Source organism: Rhopalosiphum maidis, chromosome 3 (genome assembly GCF_003676215.2).
Source record: "Rhopalosiphum maidis isolate BTI-1 chromosome 3, ASM367621v3, whole genome shotgun sequence".
NCBI classification, from domain to species: Eukaryota; Metazoa; Arthropoda; class Insecta; order Hemiptera; family Aphididae; genus Rhopalosiphum; species Rhopalosiphum maidis.
Window position 1 is genome coordinate 62023602 of NC_040879.1, and position 11393 is coordinate 62034994.

Here is an 11393-nt window from a genome sequence, read left to right on the forward strand (position 1 = left end):
GTGCGAACTACGAGTCGATATAAAGTAAAAGCATAATAATTGTTGAGGTGTTATTAATTTATTATTTTCTGTTCTATTATTTTTAATTTTTAAAACACAAGTTTAAAGCATAAGGTGCTATTGATACTTTTTACGAAGACGGTTTAAAAGTAAACTAAATATATCGTCACGACCAAAATTTATAATATGCGCGTATTGTGATGGACCTGTCAATGCCCAGTACATTATATACATTATCATATATTTTAGAACAAATTATTACAAAATGCAAATCTTCTGCAAGTGAAACTATAAATAATGTTAATAATATGATAGACTTTTAAGTGGTAGTGCCCAGTACATCAGATGGTATTGTATTTAAATATTTACCAAAGTAGCCTGTGTTTCATGTTCATCAATTGATGGTTTTGCCCTTATGTGTTGCTTGTTTCATGTTTGTATGATTGTTTATTTTAATAAATTGCTTATCTAAGGAACTAGGTTAATGATACTTATTTTTTGTTAACACAATAACATTTATATTTGTTTTATAATTGGAAATTATATTATTTAACATTTAATTATAAAATACTTATTATTAATACTATTATCAACAATTTTATGTTCATTATAATGTCTGTAATATATTTGGCAACACTGTTACCACAGTTGTAATTGGTTATAATGTTCTATTTTATATTAATAGGTATATATTTTCATATATAACCTTTACTAATGTATATCGTTAAATAAACTTCATTCGTATTGTAACCGTTGAGTTGTTATGCGTTATATTTTAACCTCATCCTCGTGAAATACAACATTCATGGTACAAAATCAAGATTTAAAAAAAGTATAACATTGTATACCTAAAACCTACTTAACTTAGCACTTATTTATAGAATGTATTTAGTTTAATTTGTTTAAATTGTATTAACGTTCCAAGTCCATTTGCATGTTTAACTATTATACCATTGTACCATATTATAATATAATGAAATTCTGATCAATGGTGTTTAATTATGTTTATATTTTTTTTTTTTTCTATTTGCGTTACACAATCTATACAATTTGAGTAAATGATAATATAGAAAAAAACAGACATTGAAAATTTGATTTGGAGAAGCCGCCCATTGACGACACTCCTTAGGGCATTATATTATACGAGTATAGGATTAATTAAAGAGAAGGTCGCGGCACCATTTTCTTTTCAGTCTTTTGGGAGGGTTTCCAAGGATAGGTAAAGTCAAATCTTTTGCGAGGTTGTTCGGATGATTTTTTAAAGAGTTGTGGTATCGAGCATAGTAATTTGTAGCAGTTTGAGCGATTGTTTTCATTTTTAAGCCTGAGTGTAATGTTTGATTTGTTACGTAGAATGGAGCATTAGTGATTAGGCGTAAGATTTTATTTTGGGATATTTGGATTTTATTCAAGTTTGATTTTTTGGCGGATCCCCAGATCTGAATACCGTAAGTCCATATTGGTTTTAGGAGAGGCTTATAGAGATTAAGTTTTGTGTGCAGAGTAAGTTTCGACTTTGAATGCAGGATTTGTCTAAGTAAGCGTAGACGGGTGTTTATTTTGAGTTTTGTACAGTGGATATGGTGTGCCCAGTTCAGTTTTTTATCGAAATGTACTCCAAGATATTTTGTTGTATTCGATGTCGGTATTATAATATTATTTAATGTTATCGAGGGGGGGGCAGATTCTGTATTTGAGTGTAAAGGTAATATGCCATGATTTCGTTTCGTTAATTTTAACTTTCCAGTTTTTATACCAAGATTCTAGCTCATGAAGGTGGGATTGGAGGTTTTCAGAAGCCGTGAGAGGATTTTCGTGGACGGAGAGAATGGCTTTGTCGTCAGCGTATTCAGCTACTTAGGTGTTTGGTGAGATCGGTTGGTCAGCGATGAATATATTAAAAAGAAGAGGAGCAGCTATCGCTCCTTGTGGGACTCCAGCGTTTATTGTGGATAAAAATGATAAACTTGTGCGGTATCGAACAGCGAATTGACGTTCGGAGAGGTAAGATTGGAAAATTAAGTAAAATTACGGTGGTACAATCTTTTTAAGTTTATAGAGGAGGCCGGTATGCCACACCCGGTCGAAGGCTTGTGCGACGTCAAGAAAGACTGCGGTACAATATTGTTTTTTTTCTAGTGAAGCTGAGATTGTGTCTGTTATACGATTGATTTGGTGAGTAGTTGAATGAAAATTACGGAACCCGAATTGAGTATTTGGGATAATTCTTGAGTCAGATATTATTGGGGTTATTCTTTTGAGTATTAGTTTTTCCAGAACTTTTGAAAAAAAAGGGAGAAGACTTATAGGTCTGTAAGAAGCTGGAGAGTCTGGGGGTTTTCCGGGTTTTGGGATAACTACTATAATAGAAAATTTCCACTGAAGTGGGAAGTACGAGAGACGGAGTATGGCGTTAAAAATACAGGGTGGGGCGTGGTTACTTTCTTATTTTAAAAAATCATAACACAAAAATTATTGGCAATATTGATTCAATTATTTTTTCTGTGTATAGAAGTACATTTAAAGTTTTATTTTATTTGGTTTTAAAAACGACATCTCGAAGGTGGCCACTGTTCTCATCAATGCACTGAGATAGTCGGAATTTGAAATTGTTGTCCGCTTTTTCCAGCATATCTGTGCTTATGTCAGCGATAGCATCACGAATATTGTTTTTGAGATGACGAAGGGTCTTTGGACGATCAGTGTATACCGACGATTTAAGGTAGCCCCACAGGAAAAAATCACATGGGGCTAAATCTGGCGATCGTGCTGGCCACTGAAGATCACCTCTAAGAGAGATAAGCCGTTCGGGGAAGTGTTCACGCAAAATATTCATTGACCTTCTTGCCGTGTGAGCTGTGGCGCCATCCTGTTGAAACCACACTTCCCCTACATTCATTTCTTCAAGTTTGGGCATAAAAAAATTCACAATCATGCTGACATAACGTTCAGAATTGACCGTAACTGCTTTTTCGTTCTCTTCAAAGAACCATGGGCCAATAATGCCGATTCTGGATATTGCACACCAAACAGTCATACGTTCTGTATGCAGAGGCTGCTCATGAAGTTCTCTCGGGTTAGTGGGGCTCCAATATCGCATGTTTTGTTTGTTCACACATCCTGAAATATGGAAATGTGCCTCGTCACTAAAGAAAACAAGGGCGTCCTGAGGCAGGTTTTCGAGGAAGGCTTCACATGCATTTTTCGCGCAACGTAATCGCGTGGATTAAGTTGTTGCACCACTGCCAATTTGTATGGGTGAAAATTAAGTTCCTCATGAAGAATTCGTCTCACTGTGCGACTAGAAATCCCTAAAGCAGCCGAATGTTTGTGTGCAGATCGCCTAGGGGATTTCAAAATCGCCGTCCTTACCCTTTCGATGTTTTCTGGCGTCCTGACGGTTCTGGAAGGTCCATTATGTTTCTTCTGTACACTACCGGTATCCCTGAACGTGTCCACCTACAAAAAAATCGATTTCCGATCTGGTACACGACCTGCAGGTGCGATATTGAAATGGTTTCTGAAAGCACGCTGAGTTGCGATGATCGAACGGCTGAAAGAAAAGTAGGCCTCCACGGCGAACGCGCGCTCTTGCTTTGTCCACTGCATTGTTGACACTGAACTAGTCATAACAAAAACCTTAGATAACGTGCTTTCGAACAAGCCATAAACCAACGCTCTACTATTAATAGCCGCTCAGTTGTGAGAGTTTCAGATAAGGAAGTAACCACGCCCCACCCTGTATATGTAAGAAGAATTAGAGTTTTCCTCGGTAGGCGTCTTGCGACCTCATATGTTATGAGGTCGAAGCCAGGAGATTTTTTTTGGGAAAGGTTGATATGCAGTGTTCGACTTCGGCTGGTGAAAAAGCTTTTGGTGGTAAGGACATTTGCAGCGGCGATAACAAGTAGTTTGTAACGTCATTAGATATGGATTGATATTCAATATTAGTGTGTGGCTTAAAAACTTCGGTCAAATGGTTTTGGAACAGTTCAGATTTTTCTGAATCATTAATGGCCCATGAGCCGTTAGGATTTTTAAGAGGAGGGAAACAAGGTTTGTCTCTAAGCACTCTTTTTGTAGTTTTCCAGATTGAGCCGTCCTGGATAGAGAGAGATGCTATGTGTTTGTAATACGAGTCGTTTCTAAATTTAATCAGTAACCTCTTTAAATGTGCTGTTAGCGTATTAAGACGTGTTTTATCTGAAGGATATCTAGTAACTTGCCATAGTGATCTAACACGTCGTTTTTTCAGTTATAAGGTTACGTATATATGTGGATAAGTTTAGCTGAAAAGGTTTCTGGATGTTTGTAGTTAAAGTGGTAGAGTTTCATGCAGCAGACTGAATAGCCGTTGTTAGATTTGTTATGGCGTCTTCGATATCACCTGGGGATTTTAATTTTATATCAAGTTTAGTGGTTTTTAGGAGCAGGTCGTTGAACTTCTCCCAGTCAGTGGTTTTATTTGTTAAATAAGGGTTGTTGAAATTGATAGGAGATGTGGAATTGATAGTGAGTAATACAGCTGAGTGGTCGGAGTGTAAGTCATTAAAGTTTTCTACGTGACGAAAAAGGTGATTTGGAGCTTTTGAGATAAAAAAATCAAGTATATCTGGACGTTTGTTTGGGGATGTGGGCCAGTAAGTTGGAAGTGGAGGAGAGTAAACTTGGTATTGTTCGGGAGAGATGAGCTGTAATAGGTTATTTCCACGGGAGTTGCTCGTTCGACAACCCCAATGAGGATGTTTCGCATTAAAATCTCCACCAACAATGAAGTTGTGACCTAGCGAAGTGAGAAATTGTTTGAACTGTTGTGTTGTTATGTTGTGTCTAGGAGGGCAGTAGGCCGCGGCTATTGTTATAGGAATATGGTTTAAGTTAATAGAGATCGCGCAAGCTTGTAAATAGTCTTTGGTTGTGTTTGGGAGAGAGTTGAAGTGTATAAAAGTTCGAACTAGTATTGCGGAGCCGGCGTGTGCAGTTCCATCTGGGTGATGAGAAGTGATTAGGTGATAGCCAGGAATGTTTATTTTGGAGCGTTCGGTTAGATGGGATTCGGATATAAGAGCTATATCTATTCTTTTCTCGTGTAACACGGCGATTAGTTTGTTTACGTGATTTAGAATGCCATTGCAGTTCCAAAGGATAATAATAAGAGAGTTTGATGTGAAAGAGTTATTTACCATTGTTATTTTCAATAAGACGTGAAATAACAGTAGTAAGGAGAGATATAAGTGGGGTTATTATAGACCTAAATTCTGATATGAAATTGTTAAGAGTTGAGTTAATATCGATTTGTTGATTTATGTTAGGGGGTGAGGTGTTTTGTTTTATGCCAGAGGTTACTTGAGAATAAAATCTTTGTGGTTGAGAGGCTGTGGGTGGGAAGGGTCTGAGTGTCGTCTGAGGGCTAGCTTGTGGTCTAGAGGGGTTAACATTTTGGGGGGGGGAGTTGAATGAGTTGGTTTGTAGCGTTGTTTTTGCAGTTGCTTATGAATCTGACATCCTCTGTAGTTGGACGGATGGTTTCCTTGACAGAAGGCACAGGTAGGTGGAACGTTATCTGGTTTGTCGCAAGAAGACGAGGCGTGATTTTTACTACAGCGGACGCAACGTGGGGTATAATTGCAGTAGGTACGGGTGTGGCCGTAGTCCTGACAGTTTTGGCATTGTACTAGTTCCCGGCGCTTATGCGGTTCTTCCACTTTAATTTTTGTGTGGAGGATAGAGGTGATATCGAAGATTGTTTTACAGTTTTCATCTATAGCTAGATCGACAAAAAAGAGCGGGAGTGGTATTTTTGTATGCCGTTGTCGAACGTTCACTACTTGTATTATGGTGAGATTAAAGTTTTCCAAAGCTGATTTTATGTCTTCGCAGGTCGAAGAAGGGTGGAGGTTGCGAATTACAACTCTGAGAGGCTTTTCACTGTCGAGTTGAAATGTGTGAAATTACGCGTTGCTTTGGCCGTTAAGGAAATGAATGATTTGACGATAGTCGTCGGAGGTGTTGGCTTGAAGCTTTATGTTTTTTTGAGAAGTCTTGCAATAAAAACCGTTTTCTCCGACGATTTCTACGAGTGATTCACAAAGAAGTTTGTAGTTAAGATTTTGGTTTGAAATGAAAATTGGTGGTATTTTGTCTTTTTTTCCCGTCTCGTTTGGTGCGGTCATCTCTATGGAGTCGGCATGGTCGCGGTTGAATGATTCGTTTATTTCAGTGTTAATAGTTGTATCGTCAAAATTGAAAGTGCTTGTGTCTTGGAGAACTGCATAGCGGTTTGGTGACGAGAATATTTTCGGAGTGGTTTGTGGTGGATTTTTGTTGTGAGGGGTTCGTGGAGAACGAAGGCTGTTTTCATCCTCAGATAAGATTTTTTTGTTTGCTCGGTTTATTTTTATTTTTAGCGGAGGTACTATTTTGGTTGATTGATTTGACATCTTTGTAGTGAAAGCGGCAGATGTGAGGATAATACGATTATGATTATTGTGGCACGGTACGTCGTGGCAGTGTGTGTGTGTGTGTGTGTGTGTGTGTGTGTGTGTGTGTGTGTGTGTGTGTGTGTGTGTGTGTGTGTGTGTGTGTGTACGAGCTTGTGGACTGTGCTGGAGATAACGATGATCCGGTTTATTATCGGTGATTGGCGTTCGGCGCTGTGCGCCGCGCTATCGCGCGTTGGTTGCGTAATGTTGTGGACTATTAAAAGTGATTTTTTTTTTCTTACCGGTTAATTAAAAATTTTTAGTTTTTAATTTTTGAGAAGAATCAGGACACTTATTTTCGCGTATACTTGAGTGGAAGATTAATTGTTTATTCACGTATACATTTAAACGGGTAAAATGAACACGAAAGCGAGATACAGAAGAAATCTGATAGAGCGGTGAAAAACACGTGCACTCATGACGACTGTTCGTCGGGAACTAATTATGTATATATAAAATTATTTATATTATCGTTTATTAATGTTTTTGCTTACTTGTGCATTTTTGAATAAAACTAATGGTAATAATTGTTATTATAATTTATTTTATGCCAGATTTTGTATTTCTATTACCTAGTTAACTTATTTTAATTCATAGGTAATGATTCTCAACCTGTACAACCAGCTGAAACCAATCATGTAGATTTATCTAACGATCCGGATAAATATTAAATGCTTATTGATTTATCACCTACGATAGTTGATTTTTTAATTAAAAAAGGACCTATGCAGCCAACTATTGAAGATCTTCCTACTTGTGTTTTTCCAAAGATAAATATGGTCGCATTTTTCAGACTTCATGGTATTGGAAATCTCTACCTGGGAATGTAAATGTCAGAAGAGATTGACTCAGTTATTCCATTTCAAGTGACAAAATGTTTTGTCATCATTGTTTATTGTTTTGGCGCAATATTAACACAGCGTGGTCTGTAGATGGAGTTGTTTCGTGGTCAAGAACTTTGTCAAGTCAGCAAATTCACGAATGTTCAGAAGCACATATTGAAGCTTCCCTTAAATTAAAATTGAAAAAATATCATTACCCTTACTACCTTTATTAGAAGAAAAATATAGGCGAGACAAAGCTATAAACAAAGAGATTTTTCAAGACTTGATTGATATTACTTTTTTCCTTGCAAAAAACTGTATTGCATTTCGTGGGCATAAAGAAAGTTTAAAAGAAGAATTGGATAACCGAGAAAACTTTTTAGATTTAGTACACTTGATGTCTAAACGTTCTCCATCCCTTGCTTCATGTATAACTAAATTGTAATTATCAACAAAAAAACAAAATGTTAGTCTTATTTCAAATATAAGACAGAATCAGTTAATAGGATCACTTCCATCAGCAATAAGAACATCAATACAAGAGGAATTAAAAATTGCCCGGTTTTTTAGTATATCAGTTGATTCGACGTTTGATTTATCTAGAAAAGAACAAATATCATTTGTAGTACGTTATGTCAATTCAACAGCAGGAACTGTATCTGAGCGGTTAATAGCGCTAAGAGAATCATCAAATACGACTGGCTTTTAATTATTTAATATTTTTGAAAAACTGTGTGCTAATTTATCGATTTACTGAGAACAGTATTTAGTGGGACAGTCTTATGATGGTGCTCAAAATATGAGAGGTAAATTTCGTGGATTAAAAACTTATGTACAACAAAAATGTCCATCTGCAATTTTCATTTGGTATTACGCACATAGGTAAATTACATTTTAGTTTTTATCGTAGTTATTTATTATTATTATTATTATTATTATTACTATTCTTTTACATATATTTTTTTTCTTTTAGGCTAAACTTAATCGTTGCTAAATCTGTCGGTTGCAATTTAAATGCCATAGATCTTTTTGGTAATCTAGAGTCTGTTTACAATTTTATATGTGGAAGTAAGAAAAGAGTGGCTATTTATGAAACTAAACAAGATTATTATTATGGTAAAAGAACTCATAGGTTAGAGCGAGTCGCTACAACACGTTGGATGTCTCATGGATACGCCCTTAATTATATATTGGAAACATTCAAAGCTGTCTCTGAAACTTTGGATAATGTCCGAAATAAAGAAGGCTGTAATGACCAAAGTACTGGATATATTGCTGGCTGTCTTATAGAATACGTTCTTTCTAGGCGGATTTTGTTAATAGCATTCTGTTTTAAATACATATTTGGGATTCTTGGATCAGTCAACATTTTATTACAAAGGACCTTGCTAACTTTCAGCTATGAATAGCATACAAAATGCTCAGTTAGCTGTCAGAACCTTCGAGATACTAATATTTTTAATAAGATATTAATTGATGTTTATGATTTTATGAACAAATTTAGCTAATTTTAATTATCTAATAAGCTTAATCAAAGAATTCGTCGTAAAAAAAAATGCCAGGTGAAGAGGCTTCTGATGATCCTATAATAGATCCAATAAAAAACTTCAGAGTTAATACATTTTATGTTTGTTTGGACATAATAAATTCAGCATTTGACGAATACTTTGGTAATAGTTCAATCGGAATTTATAAAGATTTGTCATTATTCAGTAAAAAAAGGCTAAATGAAGTGAAAAAGAATCTAGCATCATTTCAAAAAGATGCTTTTTCAATATTTTGTAAGGTTTATGGAAAGTATGTTGATCAGGACTGTTTAAACAAGGAGTACATTCATTTTTCAAATATTTTTACCTCACTTGAAGAAAATATTAATCAGCCTAAATATTTGCATGGAAAATACCTCTTAGAAGAAGAACGAGAAGATAAAGAATTTTCATCAGAATCAGATAATAAAATTAAAATGGAACCTAGAAAAGCGCTTAATGTAGGGAGTATGAAAGCTCTGTATCACATTTTTCATGCGGGTAACTTAGGTTCAGTGTTTCCAACACTTAATATTGCCCTTAAAATTGCTTTGACACTTCTTGTTTCAAGTGCTACTACAGAAAGGACATTTTCAAAGCTTAAAATAATTAAAATTCGTTTAAGAACTACTATGAATAACACACGTTTAGAAGATTTAATGTTAATCACATGTAAACAAGACTTGTATAAAAATTCAAATTTAGTTTTAGAAAAATTTGCATCAAACAGCACTGAATTATCAAAGATGTTAATTTAAATAAAATATTATAATTACCTAATGGTTATTTTTATTTATACATATTTTTTAAAACCGATAGCGATTGTACTACTATCGCAAAAATGTAATTTATTAAATTAAATTGGTATATTAAATAATAGGAAATCAAATAAACAATTTAGCAACATTTTATCGGTAGTTATTAGGTATAACAAAATTTAGAGGGGTAGGTCACCTAAAATTATTAAAGCAGCAACAATTTTTTTTTTGGATACAAGCCACTGTACGGTGACATTAACATCAATTTATTTGATGACTTAATTGAATCTAATTTATATGTAAACACTTTAGCAAAATTTGGTTATACTTCTGCTATAAACGATTTCACTCGAATTACAGATATTTCTAAAACATGTATTTATGACATGTTTATTCACAATTATTTTAAAATCGATAGTGGTTATATACAATAAAAGCATATATTCTTAAAACTAAAAAAGTATGGAATCTAATAAAAGAAGCAACTAATATTACTAAATGTAATAAAATAAGTTTATAACATAGAAGACAAAAATGGTGCTAAATTAACTGAGAAAAAGGATATTGTGCGCGAGTTTAATACTTTCTTCTCTAATGTTGGTACAGAAATATATATGAATATTAAAATTAGTAATTTTAAAAAAGTTCCCTTCTCTCATCTAAATAAAAATTGCTTCATTGCTAATTTAATATTTTTAAGACCAATTGAACCATCTGAAATTGTCAATTTAATTAAAAAATGCAAACAATTTAATTACTTCTGTAATAACTGATAAAACTTGTGCCGGCAGAGAGCGCTCGAATAGTAATGTAAGAGTTAGCGCCCTGTTTTAGCTTTAGTTGTTGCTCTGACGTGTGCTAGTGAGGACATCTGGTGTGTCTACTGTTCGTGATGTTTGTAAGTGATTTGTAACAAATAAAGTTCTACTCGAATTTTTCGTAAAAGTTTTAGTGTCTTTCCAATGAATAGTTAACGTAACTATTTAACAAATAATATTTGAAAAATTACAGTTAATTCTATATCTTTCCCTCTATCATTAATATTCAATATTTGCATTAACGAGGGTGAATTTCCAAGCTCGTTCAAAGAATCAATTGTTATTCCAATTTTTAAAAACGACGATAAAAATAAATTTTCCAATTATCTACCTATAAGTCTAACTCTTACGATATCCAAATTATTTGAAAAATGTTTAAAGGTAAGGATGTTATGATTCCTAGATAAGCACAGTTCTTTCCAATAACATTAATTTGGCTTTAACAATAATATGTCTTAATGTCTACAATGCATACTATTTATTATATTGTGTATACATTATTTAACATAATTATTATTTTATTTGTAAGTACTTACATTTAAAATAATTGGTTTCATAGTTTATTCATGATTTAAAAATTAATTTATTGTAATTACATATTTTATAATTATTATATGTTGACATTATTTCGTTTATTAAATAGTTAATTTGAATTTGTTTACTATGTAATTATTATACTACATATATATTTTGTGTATGAGCTATAAGTTAAATAGCATTTGTGAGTTTGTCAGTATTTTTTTTTATTTATATAAACAATAAATTTAATATAAATTTAAATTTATATTATTAAACAGTGATTTTTTTAAAATTAAATAAAAATTATATATACTAATTTAATTATATTTAATTATTTAAAATAAGAACTTATTATAAATTATTTTTTGATACATCAGTAAAATAAATATTTTAATTTTACAATATATATATTACCTTTTAAGGAGAATCAAACTTAAAAAAAAATGAAAAGATAAAATGTTTTTGT

General features: G+C 33.5%; 1 protein-coding gene across 1 annotated transcript; it reads left to right on the forward strand.

Annotated features, from left to right (window-relative positions):
* The first annotated feature begins 7356 nt into the window (after window positions 1–7356).
* LOC113557678 (zinc finger MYM-type protein 1-like) lies at window positions 7357–8715 on the forward strand. Its single transcript, XM_026963239.1, has 5 exons — window positions 7357–7447; window positions 7540–7734; window positions 7828–7961; window positions 8070–8188; window positions 8280–8715. Exons 1-5 carry the CDS (start codon window positions 7357–7359, stop codon window positions 8713–8715), a joined length of 975 nt encoding a protein of 324 aa, XP_026819040.1.
* Window positions 8716–11393: the final 2678 nt, after the last annotated feature.

Coding starts and splice junctions, on each gene's coding strand:
- LOC113557678 (XM_026963239.1), top strand. CDS start 7,357: ATGTTTTGTCATCATTGTTTATTGTTTTGGCGCAATATTAACACAGCG. Junction 7,735..7,827: donor TTCTCCATCCCTTGCTTCAT/GTATAACTAAAT, acceptor CACTTCCATCAG/CAATAAGAACATCAATACAA. Junction 7,962..8,069: donor TCAATTCAACAGCAGGAACT/GTATCTGAGCGG, acceptor TACTGAGAACAG/TATTTAGTGGGACAGTCTTA.